The following is a 16,902-nucleotide window of genomic DNA, read 5'->3' as shown; positions in this document are numbered from 1 at the left end:
GCTTACTGTGTTAATAGTTTCCAATTCATTAAAATAGGAAAGTTTTTGTTGAATGTTTTCAGCCAGATCAACAAGTTCCGACTTGCAGTTTTTTAAAAGAGAAAAATCAATTACTACAAGAATATAAGAATCAACACTCCAGTCTCAAAATTACATTGAAGAGGTTTATATCAGTCATACAGGTTTATATTAGATATATATAGTCTCACAATAATGCCCAAAGATTTCTGCAATAATGGGCTAAAATAAGCAATGATTCTTACAGTAAATTATATAAGACCTTTTTACAAAATAACAAAGCATTGCCTTTTAAAAATCATACAAAACACACAGAGAAATCTGAGATAAATATAGGAACTTAAATATTCTATCTTTAAGTCATAAGTTTAAGTGCGATCTAGATCTGTCCATCATTCCATAAACCCCACCATTACTACACTCTTGCTTGAAGTGTCAACAGGGAATTCCTGGGTGGTCCAGTGGTTAGGACTCAGTGCTTTCACTGCCAAGGCTGGGGTTCAATCCCTGGTCAGGGAACATCTTGCAAGCCACATAGCGTGGCCAAAAATAAAGTGTCAATAATAAAAAGCAGAGAGAGCAAACAAATATATCCTCTTTACTCTGAAACTGTACTGAGACCTAACAGCTCAAAACATACGAGAGCTTGCCAGGGCCCCTGCTCCCACAAGCTTAAAAGCAGGCTGTCAAAGTAACCATTTGTATGCTTACAAATGCAAATCTCTTACAGAGCAGTGTTCAAAATTAAGGAAATCAGAATTAAATTATATTCATCTATTTAAAAATATTAAATACAGTCACTGACATTCTCTCTTCTTCCAAATTACCTGCTCTTTCAGGAGCTGTTCACAGGCTTCATGTAGGGTTCCTGTCTTATTGGACACAAAAAGATACTGTTTCTGCAATGATTCCAGATGCTGAAGAGCACTGTTTACATCATTCAATATAGCATCACACTGCTCCTGAAACCCAGACAAGTAATCCCTCATCTGTCTAGAAAACAGAACCAAAAGGGGATTGGCAATAATATTTTCCCCCAATAAGCATAGACAATAAACAACAAAATCTTGTTTTTCCCCCAAATGCTTGCCTTTCAGAAGGAAAGTCTGACCTAGTCACAAACATTTACTAATTCAGAAATGTAGCAAAAACTATGTCACAAACTGTTTCAATGCTTAAGGAGGAAAATGACTGAAACTATGAGCAACAAAAGGCATCAGCCTTGCAGCCATAAACTGGCTTTTCACATGCAGGCCAATAAATCATGGGCTCAGCTCTCAAAGACTGGGACACCAAAGTCATCAAGCAGGTCCATCCCTCAGGTCAAGTCTGCCTTTGAGGGACTAAGCCACGGGAAGAATTCTGGCCTTGGAAGACGTGAGTCCAAGTCCCAGCTCTGCCCAAGTCTCCATAACATTATGCAAGGATTCAATATTTCCAGGCCCGAGTTCAGTTATTTGTAAAATGGGGATAATGCTGCTATGAAGACTAAATGGAATCATACATAAAAGAGCCTAATACAGTGCCTAGCAACAGTCGTCACTTAATGTTAAATGAATGCTAATGTTCAACTCAGAGCTGGCAAATCAGCTAGAGATCATAAGTCACTTCCTCCATGCCGCCAATACACACAAACAACACAGCACCCGCGCAGCCCAGCGGCCACCCCAGTCTCCTGGGTCTCTCCCTCTAAAGAAAAGACAGCAGGGTTCCTGACAACTCCCACTCCATTTCAAGTTATCTAAAAATCAGTGTCTCCCTCCTAACCTGCTAACTGACTTTTCTTTTAATCATGCAACTCCCGCTACCAGTTGTAATGACCTACATCTTCTCTACCTACCCTTAAAGAACGTGTGACTGTTCAAGTTTTCTTTGTACCTTAATTTTATCTAAAGACACAGATTAGAAACACTTCAGATGATCTAAAAATCAGGATAGCCAACAAATGAGAGCCACATACCTATATTTAGTTCCTTCGTCCTGATCCATCTGAGTTTGTAGCTTTGCAAACCATGAGAAAAACTGGAAAAATAGAGTATTATGTTGTCAATAAAACTACAACAAAATAAAGAGTGGCTACATGCTAAACAGCAAGTCAGAAGGGCAGACACTAAGTCGTATTGTTTGGGGCTCAGACATTAAAAGTTTTAAGCCAGGTGATGATAATTTATTGCATGGTCAGTGTGTATATGCTAGGGAAAGCAAAGTATCTTAAAAACACTGGCCACGTTCAGAGTCAAATAATAAAGAGTATTAACAAGACAATATGTGTTAACAGGAATAAATATTTCTTCCCAAGAGGTTATTGCCTACCTGCTAATTTGCCTAATATGAGTAGGTAACATAAGGCTTTGGTTAAATATTAATATTGTTATCTAATAATAATTGTGAGAGTATAAGCTCAGAAATAATATAAAGCAGTGGTTTAAAAACATAGCTTTTGCATCAACTAAACCTGGATTTGAATTCTAGGCCCACCATCAAGTTGTATACTTAAAATGAGTACATTTTCATTATATGTAAATTATAACTCAATATATTAGATTTTTTTAATTTAAAGAGAGATATGCAAGTGCAAATTTAATCCAGATTTTTTTCTCAAATACTCCAAATAAATTCACAGACATGGTGCAAGATGATCTTCTATAGTTCTCAGGTGGGATCTGAAGTCAAAGGTATGCTTTATTCTCCTAAGATATTACACTTGCCAAGTACCTTGGCTTTCGTTCACTGAACCCTGATGATAAGAGATGGAGGTGACTTTCAGATCCAAGTTGGCCCAACTCAAGAGCGAGAGCTTTTCACCACTCTGCAGCACTGCCTTTCCCGACTAAGTGTGTGTGCACCTCAGCACGTTCGCTCCACGTTTCACCTGGTAACCGCCTCAGCTTTGGTTTTTTTTTTTAAACTGAAGTTATAGTTGATTTAAATTTATAGTTGGGAACAAGTAAAAATAAGCAAAAAAACAACAGATTACATATGTTAAATTACTGAAAAATAACCATAAGCTTCCATCTAAAGAGAATACTGAGGTTTTTAAGAAAGAAATTACCTAGCAACAAGTGGGGGCAGGTCTGTGTATGTCCATGTGAGCACACACGCATGCTGGGGTGGGAGGGCACACATTAATACAGACACACACTGGGAGGAGGTCAAAAAGGCATAAAATATCAAAACCTTAATAAATATAATAAAACTCTATCAACTTGGAATATCGTATTTTTATCTGTACTGCAAATACAAATGGGCAACAGGTTCACTTAAGACACTTAAGAAATAGCCATCACTAACACAAAAATCACAAAATCAAGACTGTTCTAGAAAGAGATACTGCTTTGGGAAAGATCCCTGGTGTTTTCCTTACTTGCTGTATATAATACATCCTTCTCCCCTCCACACACACACACAAAAATTCTAGAAAGATTTTAACTACAATTTTAAAAGATCAAAAGTTTTAATTAGGGCCTTTATTAGCCCTCTCTTGAAACATTTAAAACACTAAATATTCTTAGAAGAAAAAGCTGCCATTCACCTGCTGTGCAGTTTCGATTCTTTCTTCTTCCATTTCTAAGGACGTGAATCCCTTCAAGAGAATGTCTTCTGTAGATTCGGGCACCACTGAAGTCTGTGCAATGGGCAGTGACTGGGAGGGTAAACTGCATAAATCTTCAATAGGGAGCTTGAAAAAAGAGAGCCACAAAGAGATTCAAATAAATTGAAAATTCTCTGAACTTAACTCAAGACTGGTAGTCCATCTCAGTATGTCTGAAAGAGAAGAAATGTTTTCCATTAAATCATCTAAGGTTAGTAAGTGCCATATAATACTAACACTTATAGTTAGGGTCTCTCTATGGTGACATAGCCATAAAGAATCTGCCTCCCAACACAGGAAACACAAAAGATGTGTGTTCAGTCTCTGGGTTGGGAAGATCCTCTGCAGGAGGAAATGGCAACCCACTCCAGAATTCTTGCCTGGAAAATTCCATGGACAGAGGACCCTGGCAGGCTACAGTCCTTGGGGTCGCCAAGAGCCAGACACGACTGAGCAACTGAGCACACACACACACATATTAAACGCTAGTCTCAAAATGTCAACAGGATACCAATATCCCACTAGTAAAGTTTTAGGCTTACCTTTTGAAAACTGGTGGTGAATCTGTACTAATTTGCACACATTCTCCTACTGGAGCCTCTGGTGAACTAGCACCAAAGGCAAAGCCTGTGTGCTAACGAAAGCAGCAGGCCCTCTCAGGCATCAGCACGGAAGACTAACCTCCTTAACCCAACCAGCAGAAGACAAAGCACACCCAGAAATCAAGGGCCACAGCTGCACCTCCTGCCACTACCTCTACACAGCTGACAGGCTTCACCCACATCTTCCGGCTGACCGATTCTGAAATTACAACTGAAGAGAAAGAATTTCAGAGTGTCCCATCAGAGTCCTGAGCGCCTCACTTTGATGCCATCAGACCCAGAATACTGTCTAGTTCTCCATTACTAAAGATAGTCCGGGTGTTCATTTACCTAGAGTCACAAAGGCAGGCTGTTTTTAGACCTAAAAGGGCCGGGGGGAGAAGGGGGCGGAGTGTGATTGCTGGGGAAGGTAAAAAAGCCCCAACTGTTTCTTTTCAACCCCAGTTTTCAGCCCTTAGGGCATGACACCTGAAGTCTAGCAATAAAAGACCTTAATCCAAGGTTTTAGGAAATTGCTTCCTATTTCTCTAGATACAGAAATTTCATCTGAAGGCAGTATTTTCTTTTCAAAGCTAAAATAAAATAAGGGAGATACAAAATGCACCATCATTAATTTAGAAATATGACCCTTTAAATGTAGGGGACTTTGTACCCGGGTTCACGTGGAGCTGTCCTCTCAGCCATGGTAAATAAAGCACTTTATAGCACAGCCTGCCTTGAACCCTGCTCCTGCTCCCTATTTTTCCAGCCATGCAGCTTTTGGGAGCCTAGGTCCCCCACCAGGGATCGAACACACATCCTCAGCTGTGAAAGCACAAAGTCCTAATAACTGGACCACCAGGGAATTCCCTGCTCCTGCTCACTTATGAGATGTGTTACAGTGGGCAAGTTAGTTAATATCTAAGTATTTCTAAGTTAATGACGGACTTCCACAGACCACCAGGTGGCACAGTGGTCAAGAAATCCACCTGCTAATGCAGAACTGGACATGGAACAACAGACTGGTTCCAAATAGGAAAAGGAGTATGTCACGGTTGTATATTGTCACCCTGCTTATTTAACTTACATGCAGAGTACATCATGAGAAACACGGCTGGAGGAAGCACAAGCTGGAATCAAGATTGCCAGAATTATCAATAACCTCAGATATGCAGATGACACCACCCTTATGGCAGAAAGAGAAGAACTAAAGAGCCTCTTGATGAAAGTCAGAGGAAAGTGAAAAAGTTGGCTTAAAGCTCAACATTCAGAAAACTAAGATCATGGCATTCAGTCCCATCACTTCATGGCAGATAGATGAGGAAACAGTGGCTGACTTTATTTTTCTGGACTCCAAAATCACTGCAGATGGTGACCATAGCCATGAAATTAAAGACGCTTACTCCTTGGAAGGAAAGTTATGGCCAACCTAGACAGCATATTAAAAAGCAGAGACATTACTTTGCCAACAAAGGTACGTCTAGTCAAGGTTATGGTTTTTTCAGTGGTCATGTACGGATGTGAGAGTTGGACTATAAAGAAAGCTGACCACCGAAGAATTGATGCTTTTGAACTGTGGTGTTGGAGAAGACTCTTGAGTCTGTTGGACTGCAAGGAGAGCCAACCAGTCCATCCCAAAGGAGATCAGTCCTGGGTGTTCATTGGAAGGACTGATGCTGAAGCTGAAACTCCAATACTTTGGCCACCTGATGTGAAGAGCTGACTCATTGGAAAAGACCCTGATGCTGGGAAAGACTGAGGACAGGAGAATGGGATGACAGAGGATGAGATGGTTGGATGGCATCACCGACTCAATGGACATGGGTTTAGGTGTACTCTGGGAGTTGGTGATGGACAGGGACGCCTGGTGTGCTGCGGTTCATGGGGTTGCAAAGAGTTGGACACGACTGAGCAACTAAACTGAACTGAACTGAATGAAGGAGGTGCAGGAGATACACATTCGATTCCTGGGTCGGAAAGATCCCCTAGAGAACGAAATGGCAACCTACTCCAGCATTCTTGCCTGGCAAATTCCATGGACAAATTCCTGGTGGCTACAGTCCTTGCCAAGAGTCAGACACAACTGAGCATTTTTCATTCATTCAATATAGAAATTAAATTATCTGTATGGGACCACTGCAAAAACAAGAAAACACAAGTGTGAGAAAGCAGACTTCTTAGATCCCTGGGAAGCTGCACAGAGAAAAAAAAAAAAGTTCAGGAAGGAGACTGATCCTCAATCTCCCCACAAATGAGTCTGACTCAAGAGCCAGGAGGGTCTTGGATGTATGTAAATATGTATTAAGGGCATCACCTGTTCATATAAACTCATGCTGAATGGCGACACAATCTCTGCATATAAAAGGACTAAGAACTAAGTTTCTGGAATCTGGTGAGACTCTACCTTGAGTTTAAAGTGTGGCCAGCAGCTGTCTGCTGCCATGAGCGGTTCTGAGGACAGAGGGAGCTAAGAGCGCCTGTTCACGCTCTGTGCAGCCGCTCCAGTCACCACAACTGCTGCCTCCCTGGAGCGGCTGCACAGAGTGTGAGCCGGCAGTCCACGCACGGGGCACGAGGCCCGCCAGACAGCGAACCAAGCGATCGGAGCTGCTGCTATTATCACATTATTATTATCAACACCGCTACTGATGAGCACAAACAGAGTAAACAAACATTAATTTGTATTGAAGTACAGTTGATTTACAATGCTATGTTAGCTTCTGATGTACAGCAAAGTGGTTCAGCTATATACAAACACAAATTTTTCTTTAGATTCTTTCCTGCTACAGGCTATTACAAGGTACTGAATACAGTTCTCTGTGCTATACAGAGAACCTTGTTGTTCATCTATTTTATATACACTAGTAAATACCTGTTAATCCCAAACTCCTTAGTTATCCCCCCACTTCCGCCTTTGGTGACCAGTTTGTTTTCTACGTTTGTGAATTTGTTTTGTAAGTAAGTATCGGTATCATTTTTTAGACTCCACATGCCACATCTGTTTTTGTCTGACTCACCTGACTTAGTATGATAATCTCTACTTCATCCATGTCGCTGCAAATGGCATTAGTTCATTCTTTTTTGTGGCTACACACTAGTCCATTGTATATATGCCACATCTCTTTAGTTCATTCATCTGCTGACGGACATTTAAGTTGCTCCTGTGTCTTGGCTATTAAGTAGTGGTGCTATGAATACTGGAGTGCATGTATCTTTTCAAATTAAGAGTTTTCTGCTGATGTATACCCAGGAGTGGGATTGCTGGATCATATGGTAGTTCTATTTTTAGTCTTTTAAGAAACCCCCATACTGTCGTCCACAGTGGTTGCACCAATTTGCATTCCCGTCAACAGTGCAAAAGGGTTCCCTTTGCGGAGTAAGTACGTTTATATATCAGAATTGAACTGCTTCTTGGAAACAGAATAGTCTGTAAATGACCTTTATCAGTTATTTATGAACAGATCATGACAACATTCAAACACATAATTTTCTCAGCAGTTTATACGTTATCTAAGAAGCTCAGACTGGTCAAGTGTCTGCCTGCAATGCAGGAGACCTGGGTTTGATCCCTGGGTTGGGAAGATCCCCTGGAGAAGGAAATGGCAATCCACTCCAGTACTCTTGCCTGGAGAATTCCATGGACAGAGGAGCCTGGCGGCTATAGTCCATGGGGTTGCAAAGAGTCAGACACGACTGAGCAACAAACACACACACAAGAAGGTAAAGGGAGGGAGATGTGGATCAGGCACAGATTTGGAAAAAAAAAAAAAAAAGCAGAAAGCAAGAAAGCACATGGAGGCTAGGCTGAAATAAAAAGGCTAGACAGAGTGCAGCTGCACTCTTATAGTAAGAAAAACACAATCTACGAACTATATTCCACCAGAGAGCTGAGGTCCCAGTGCCATCAAGCAGCTAAAAATCTAGAAAAAGAAGGGCACCTCCAGGCACACCAACAGCTGAGGGTTGAGGGGGGACGTTAAGAAAACACAAAATTCAAAATGATAGGAAACATCTTCTTCCCATGGACCTGTTCCCCAGCCACCCAGTTCCCTCCCCAGGAGCTACTAATGTTAACTAGTTTCTCATGAAGCTTTTCTAAGACAGTTTATGCATATACAAAGGAAGTTTTAAAACCTTTCTTTTTAAAAAAGTTTTACTTTTTTTTTAAAAAAAGTTTTACCTTTTTTTAAAAACCCAAATAGCAGTATAATATATACATCTTTGCCTTTTTCATTTGATATGCAGCATTTTCAACAGAGTGTAAGAAAAAGATGGAATTTATTTTCTTACTTCAAATTCACAACTCTTTTCATTAAATTATAACAAGGGCATTATTTTACAAGTCCAGCAGTTTAGAATGATTACCTGAAAATCAAGTTGCCCCCTCTTCCCTTCTCTGCCCTTTCAATTCTTCTCCGAGGTACATAACGCTTATAATTTGAGAAATATTTCTAAGGAATTTGAGGGTAAAATGGAGAACTTTTAAAAGCAGAAGGAACCAAAGAGATTATCTGTAATTTGTATCAACTTTCTTTTATAAAAATTATTCATATTTTTATTCCAGATCACCAGAAGAGTTAAAAAGTTCACTGTTTTCAGTATTTTTGTTGGTTATTCCATAACTCGAAAACACAGATTAACAGAACTGTGTTTGAATTCATCAATTTAAGGTCTTATCTACTGACTCCCATGGTGTAAAGTGAACGTAATACCCTTAATATTTCCTTCTATACTTACTCTCAAATTCTGTTACCTATATACCATCCCTTTTATAGACTGTCACAATTTGTATTGTCAGGTAATTAAGTCTTAGATGCAGATTTACTGAAACCACTTTTTCTGGGTGTGCCACGCCCTAACACTGTCGTGTCAAAAGGACCTGGGGGCGTCATACACGTGTGCTCTGGCTGCCACTGTGAACAAGAATGCATCCTCTAATATACTTTAGAAAATAAAATCATATGAAAACTCTATCTACTTGAGAAGGTACTACACAGTTACTCCAAATATAATCTGTAATCTGGACGTTGTGAGTAAATGAGATAATCCGAATCATGAAGGAGCATTCTACTCGATCACTTCATGCACAAATGACTACTTTCCAACCACAAGAACTTTTAAATATCAGAAGCAGAAGGCGGCTTCCTGTCCTGTTGCCTCGTTCTAATACAAAACCATTTTCTCTCAAACCAAACAAGCTAGAAGCCGCATTGCAACCACTTCTAAGAAGTTTTTAGAATCACAAAACAAGTTGCTTTCCAAGAGGTTATGAGGGACTTTGCTGGTGGTCCCTTGGCTAAGACTCCTGACTCCCAACGGAGGGAACCAGGGGTCAACCCCTGGTCAAGGAGTTAGATCCCACGTGCCACAGCTAAGACCTGGTGCAGCCAAAGAAACAATGAACAAATGTGTTTTTAGAAAAGTTCTCAAAAGATGTCCTCGTTAGATACATCTGCCCAGCTGTCTTTTCTCCTCAAAGCACCTGGAACAGAAGGGGAAATCAAGAAGGGTGTGCTGGCGTCACCCACTCTCCTGTTCTGGCTGCTCTTTCACTCCTGGAGAGCAGACGACTGGACACCTCTGGTCCGCGTGCACCGTCCCAGTGTCCGGATGGAGAAGACATCCACCACCAGAGAGGAACGAGCCCCGAGGAGAGCTAGTGTATGTGAACGGGGACACTGACATATCAAATACTAATTACAAATTATCAAGCCTTGCCTGACCAGCTGAGCGGGGCCAGGAAAAAATAAGCAAATATGCCTTTCTCTCCAAACTTTTCTTGCACAGTTTTGGGTTAGAGAAAATCACTTTTGTAATCAATGTAATGAATTTATTCCCTAAATGAAACCTGACATTATCAACTCTGCTTGGAGCAAATCATTGAAGAGGTACAGATGGAGACTCAGAACCTTCCTCAAGGCACCTAACTCCTTCTTTTCTAACCTCTGGTCTGAGTGACACCTACATCAGCTCAAGATCATAAGATCCTAGCCTGTTCTTTTAAGGTACAAATCATTTGGGGAGAAAAGCACATATATAATACAATACTGACAGGTAGTTCGCTGTATGCACATACATGATTTAATTCTCACATACCCTGAGAGGCACATATCATCCCCATTTTATAAAGAAGAAAACAGTTTCAGAGAAGTATCAATCTAAGGTCACAAAACCTTTAAGAAAACACCTCTAACAGTCAATTACAGGTAACTTATAGGGTAAATCATCTCAGCATTTTATCCAGAATGACTAAACTCGGCAGAAAGAAAAAGGCTCTCATGACTAAAAAATATGCTCTAGCTACAAGAAACCAGTCTACCTAACACTCTACCACAAATTTTCTTATTTAACACCAACTTAAAAAGTGTAACTCCTTTCCAAGAAAAGACTAGTTCACTTTCATAGAAAAGAAAGTTATTAACAGCTTTATGATATTTATTGAAAGTTAGCTGGTCTCTTCGGAGAAGGCAATGGCAACCCACTCCAGTACTCTTGCCTGGAAAATCCTATGGATGGAGGAGCCTGGTAGGCTATAGTCCATGAGGTCGCTAAGAGTTGGACACGACTGAAGCGACTTAGCAGCAGCAGCTGGTCTTTTACTAGTCAACTAACTTGCTCAGTTCCTGCTGTTCAGGAAACAATTTATATTCTGAAAATTGGAAAATGCTACAGAAAATCCTTTACAGATACCCTGGTTGGACAAAATAAAAACTGAGGCATTCTTTCTCACTGCCAATGTTAAAAGAGTGACAACAGGGTCAACAAATTCAATTTCAGTAGTCCCTGGCGGTTCAGTGGTAAAGAATATACCTGGTTCAATCCCTGGGTCAGGAAGATCCCCTGGAGGAGGAGATGGCAGCCCACTCCAGTGTTCTTGCCTGGAGAATCCCATGGACAGAGGAGCCTGGCGGGCTACAGTCACGGGGTCCCCAAGAGTCAGATGAGACTGAGCACACACAGGCACATCTAAGTCTCCCGTCCGACACATGAAGGGAAAAGAGGGCTGCTGAAAGCAGACGAGCAATGAGAAATCCCCCTCACAGGTTTCAGGATGGGTAAATGACAGGGTGGTATCTGATTCTCACAGGAAGCCAACACTGAGACTGCACACAGCAGAAGACCCTCACTGAACCTTTGATCTTGTCAGACTCTACCTACCCAGGACTTTACATTGCCTTTTCCTCCAGCTAGATTACTTTTCTTGTCTTTACAACGCTGACTTCTTGTTTTCCAACATGAGTTCTCTACTTAGTTTCAGATAAGATGGAAGGCATCTCATCTGAAAGGGCATACATACCTCTTTCCTTGGTGTCATACCATCCTGTTTTATTTCCTCTATATCCTGGACCACCCCTTGAACTTACCTTCTTCGCTCTTTTTTCACATATTCATAATCACCATAATTCTGTAAGCTCTATGAGGCAGGGATCTTGTCTTTCTTATCTTTCAGTCCTCAATTCCTGGCCCTCAGTTAGGCACATAATATATGTTAAATGACTGCCTACTAACAGTAGGCATTATATTGCAAGAATATCACATAACAGGATGAAAATGAAGAGATTCCATTTACTTCTCTCCAACCCCTCTCCCTCATGCTTAATGGGAATAATAGTTTGTGACCCAAGACAACAGAAACAAGTTGGGTCACTTTTCTTATGGAACACAGTTTGCCAAAGGTACTGGGATGTCCAAGCATACTGCTTTGGTAACAGGCCAGATCCAATTATAAACAGACTGAAATATTTACAGAGCAAACTTCTATTCCCCGAGCATAATAGGCTTTGATGGCAACGCCAAAGCAAATTTCTACCTGCTTCTTTATTTATTTCAAACCCACTTTCAGCACAGACTTATACAGGTGGACAGAAAAACCCAAGAAAGAACACCTGTATTTTACTGCAAAGCATGAGACAGTTTAAGTGAGAATTTTCAAACCAAAGTTCTTACCCTCTAAAAGCTTAAATCGCTAAACTCCACCTGCCTTTGGACACCAACGTGTGAAAACAAGGCTTCCAACATCAAAAGTAACTATGGGTGCAAATAAAATGACCTTCTGAACCTGGCCCCCAAAGCCAGAAAAAGTTTGTCAAACGTCTGACAACTCATGAAAGGTACTTCTTGCTATTATAATTAATTGAACTGAATCACACAGGAAGTAAAATGCATAGGACCCCAAACTGGTAGTTAGAATTAGAAACGTGGACACTAAAACCGAAAACCAGCATTATCTAAGAATGTACTGACCTAGCTTCCAAAGAAAAACATTTTTATTGCTCTGCTGTAAATCAAATATAAACACGACCTGCACTTGATTCGAGAGCTCAACAGATCAACGTGCGATGAATGAAAACTGTCACCCCGGACTAACTCTGGTCTTCCCCAGGCGTCCCTAGGGAAAAAGGAAGCCGGGTTATTCATTAAGGTGGCAAACAAACACCAACAGGAGGCAGTCCTGAAAGCGAAGCACTTCGGGTTCGCCGCGCTCTCCTTCCGGGAGAGGGTGGGCGGCAGGACTCGGGCTCGGTGACCCCAGGGACACCCGGGGCAAAGCTCCCGGCCAACCGGCCCGCGCCGCGGGGCAGCGCCGGCGGTCCCGGGCAGCGAGAGGCCTGACAGCCCTGGAAGGGGAGCGGCCTCGCCCACTGGAGCCGTCCCCGCGCCCGGGAAGGGGGGCAGAGACCCCGGGCGGGGGTCTGCAGGGCGGGCGTCGGCGGACGCGCCCACGGAGCTGACCCAGCCCGGCTCCCGCCGTCGCCTCACCTCGGCCGGCACGGGCAGGGCCTCGGCAGCCGCCTTCAGCGCCAGCACCGAGTCCGTCTGCCGGTCGGTCAGCGGCGCCGTCGTGTCCGCTCTCCCATCCCACAGAGCCAGCTTCTCCCGAGCGTCCCGCTCCGCCGCTGCCTCTGGCAGAGACAGCAGCAGAGCCGCCTCCGCCATCGCCGCCTCCCCAGTGGCCCTCAGCAGCAGCGGGGAGGTGGGGACCCCGAGAGAGACACAGGGAGGCCCGGGCCACTTCCGGGAGCGCTGAGGCTTCCAGCGCGGCACCGGCGGCGGGGCGGGGCGAGCCAGACCACCCTGACTCCGGAAGCGATTCCTTCCCCTGCGTGGGCAGGACTGAGTCCAGGACCGACGTGGCTTTCGACGGGGTACAAGTATTTCCGGTTGGGATGTAGACCGACAGAACGAAGGCTGTAGGCCCTAACGGAAATAGACTTGCCCCTACAGGAAGTCCCTATCTCAACATCAATAACTTTATTGTTACGTGTCGTTATTGACAACTGTGTTCCGTGACCCTGCCGGCAGGGGCCTTACTGAGCTCCAGGATCTGCTACCTCTCTCAGCTCACAGCACCTTAAACTGTGGATTATGATTTCCGTGTTGGCGTGTTGAGTTACCACAACTTTTCCAACATTAAAAATTCCGCTGTTAGAAACCTAATTTATGAAAACATAAAAACTCAAAGGCTTAGGTATATCAGACATCATGCACGCTAAGTCGCTTCAGTCGTGTCCGACTCTTTGCAACTCCATGGACTGTAGCCTGCCAGGCTCCTCTGTCCATGGGGATTCTTCAGGCAAGAATACTGGAGTGGGTTGCCGGGTCCTCCTCCAAAATCAGACATCATGCTGCTACTGCTGCTGCTAAGTCGCTTCAGTCGTGTCTGACTCTGTGTGACCCCATAGACGGCAGCCTCTCAGGCTCCTGGGATTCTCCAGGCCAAGAATACTGGAGTGGGTTGCCATTTCCTTCTCCAATGCGTGAAAGTGAAGTCGCTCAGTCATATGCGACTCTTAGCGTCCACATGGACTGCAGCCTACCAGGCTCCTCCGTCCATGGGATTTTCCGGGCAAGAGTACTGGAGTGGGTTGCCATTGCCTTCTCCGATCAGACATCATTCAGTTCAGTTCAGTTCAGTTCAGTCGCTCAGTCGTGTCCAACTCTTTGCGACCCCATGAATCGCAGCACACCAGGCCTCCCTGTCCAACACCAACTCCCGGAGTTCACTCAAACTCAAGTCCATCGAGTCCGTGATGGTATCCAGCCATCTCATCCTCTGTCGTCCCCTTCTCCTCTTGCCCCCAATCCCTCCCAGCATCAGAGTCTTTTCCAATGAGTCAGCTCTTCTCATGAGGTGGCCAAAGTATTGGAGTTTCAGCTTTAGCATCATTCCTTCCAAAGAAATCCCAGGGCTGATCTCCTTCAGAATGGACTGGTTGGATCTCCTTGCAGTGCAAGGGACTCTCAAGAGTCTTCTCCAACACCACAGTTCAAAAGCATCAATTCTTTGGCACTCAGCTCTCTTCACAGTCCAACTCTCACATCCATACATGACCACAGGAAAAACCATAGCCTTGACTAGACGAACCTTTGTTGGCAAAGTAATGTCTCTGCTTTTGAATATGCTATCTAGATTGGTCATAACTTTCCTTCCAAGGAGTAAGCGTCTTTTAATTTCATGGCTGCAATCACCACCTGCTGTGATTTTGGAGCCCAAAAAATAAAGTCTGACACTGTTTCCACTGTTTCTCCATCTATTTCCCATGAAGTGATGGGACCAAATGCCATGATCTTCGTTTTCTGAATGTTGAGCTTTCAGCCAACTTTTTCACTCTCCTCTTTTAACTCACCAAGAGGCTTTTTAGTTCCTCTTCACTTTCTGCCATAAGGGTGGTGTCATCTCCATATCGGACATCATAAATAGTATCAAATAACCACTCAAATGTCCAGCATTGAAGAACTGGATCAATAATTCACGACACAGATGTGTAATTGGAAAGCTGTTCTGCCATTTATTTTCAGCAACAAAATAAATGATAGTATTTGACCGTAACCTATAGAATAAAATAAATACCTATGAGTTCACACTGATATAAATAAATAGGGGAGAAAAGACTCCACTTTACTAAAGAATTCAACAAATAAACGTAGAAAGACCGAGGGGAAAAATCATTAAGGATATCACAGCAATAATTAAAAAGCAGGGAAAAATCTAAGGATGCTAAAATTAGTGGGTCAAAGTTTGAGGAGATATAGAAATTTGCATAGTATCAAAGGATGTCTCAAAGATATTTATTCATGGGGGGAGGTGAGGCTGGCTGTAAAAACTACAGTGGAGAAACCTGGAAGACAGCCCCTTAACCAAGTGATCAAGGTCAACGTCATCACCATGAAACTCCTAATGTGATAGATGAAGAAGGACATAGTATCACTTTTGTGATATTCTTGCTGGAAATGCAAAACCACATTCTCATTATGAGAAAACATCAAACAAACTCAAATTGACAGACATCCTACAAAACTGCTCATCAGTAGTCTTCAAAAGTGTCAAAATCAAAACACAACAAAAAAAAGTCAAAGTCATAAATGAGAAGGAAGACTGAGGAATTGTTACATTTAGGGGATGAGAGAGACTTGACAAGTAGATGCAATGTGGGAGCCTGTATTGGATCTTGGGACAAAAGGGGAAAACTATAGAAAAAAATAAGCCCTATGGTTTAGATAACAGTAGTGTACCAAAGTAATTTCCCAGCTTTGATTGTTATACATAATGTGGTTATGTAAGATGGTAACACAAGGTGAAGCTGGATGAAGGGCACATCTGAACTCTGTAGCACTTTTGCAGTTTTCTAAAGTCTAAAATGGCATCACCGACACAATGGACATGGGTTTGGGTGGACTCCGGGAGTTGGTGGTGAACAGGGAGGCCTGGCGTGCTGCGGTTCATGGGGTCATAAAGAGTCGGACATGACTGAGCGACTGAACTGAATTGAAAATTATATCATCGTCAAAACTTGCCTGGTAGTCTAGCGGTTAAGATTCCACACTTAGCACATCCTATATGCCACAGCTAAAACCCACTGCAGCCAAATAAATATATAAATATTTTAAAGAGTTAAAATTCTTGTGCTGTAACAAATGTGTATCTCTTTGGAGAAATGATAAAACTGAGGATGAAATAGTGTATCATACTGTTGACCAAAGGAAACACTCCCCAAATATTCACAGATGGTTAGAATTATTAATAATTACTTTCTTTTCCTTTTTTTTTTCCAGTGAGTTTTACATCTAAGTTAAGGGGTTTTTTGTTTGTTTAATTAGTATACCTAAAACACACTTCCTCCTTTTCAGGCCTGACTGATTACAAAAATATCAGAAATGAAGTTTATCCTGTTGAGCTTTGCGATGATAATTCTTCACCAAGTATTATCCTTCAGAGGCCAAATCCTCCTTCAGAGGCATCTTCTCTCACAAATGTGTTTATATTGCAGATTTTCCTAAACCCATAATCATGCTTTGTTATTGTGGTTGTTGTTTAGTCACTAAGTTGTGACCGACTCTGCGACCCAGTGGACTGTAGCCCACCAGGCTCCTCTGTCCATGGGATTCTCCAGGCAAGAATACCGGAGTGGGTTGCAATTTCCTTCTCCAAGGGACGTTCCCAACCCAAGGATCAAACCCGAGCCCCCTGCAGGTAGATTCTTTACCGCTGAGCCACCAGGGAAGCCCCATAATCATGCTGCTGCTGCTGCCAAGTCGCTTCAGTCATGTCCAACTCTGTGCGACCCCATAGATGGCAGTCCACCAGGCTCCCCCGTCCCTGGGATTCTCCAGGCAAGAATACTGGAGTGGGTTGCCATTTCCTTCTCCAATGCATGAAAGTGAAAAGTGAAAGGGAAGTCGCTCAGTCATGTCCAACTCTTTGCGACCGCG

The 16,902-nt window shown here is 42.8% G+C and overlaps 1 protein-coding gene and 1 non-coding gene across 4 annotated transcripts in view; both read right to left on the bottom strand.

The window, feature by feature from the left end:
* The window catches only part of COG3 (component of oligomeric golgi complex 3), a 60,789-nt gene extending 47,549 nt beyond the window's left edge, over window positions 1–13,240 (bottom strand). The window contains 5 exon segments of one of the 3 annotated variants that reach the window (NM_001206537.1): window positions 7–81; window positions 846–1,011; window positions 1,979–2,040; window positions 3,551–3,697; window positions 12,952–13,240. In NM_001206537.1, the coding sequence (NP_001193466.1) occupies window positions 7–81; window positions 846–1,011; window positions 1,979–2,040; window positions 3,551–3,697; window positions 12,952–13,128 (627 nt within the window). In that variant the 5' untranslated portion in view covers window positions 13,129–13,240. 3 annotated transcript variants of the gene reach the window in all.
* MIR7860 (microRNA mir-7860) lies at window positions 6,675–6,737 on the bottom strand. The gene has a single exon (NR_107844.1). It is a non-coding gene; the product is annotated as a microRNA mir-7860 (primary transcript).
* Window positions 13,241–16,902: the final 3,662 nt, after the last annotated feature.

Source organism: Bos taurus, chromosome 12 (assembly GCF_002263795.3).
Source record: "Bos taurus isolate L1 Dominette 01449 registration number 42190680 breed Hereford chromosome 12, ARS-UCD2.0, whole genome shotgun sequence".
NCBI classification, from domain to species: Eukaryota; Metazoa; Chordata; class Mammalia; order Artiodactyla; family Bovidae; genus Bos; species Bos taurus.
The sequence above is the reverse complement of the archived record's forward strand: the minus strand, read 5'-3'. Positions and strand labels throughout refer to the sequence as shown.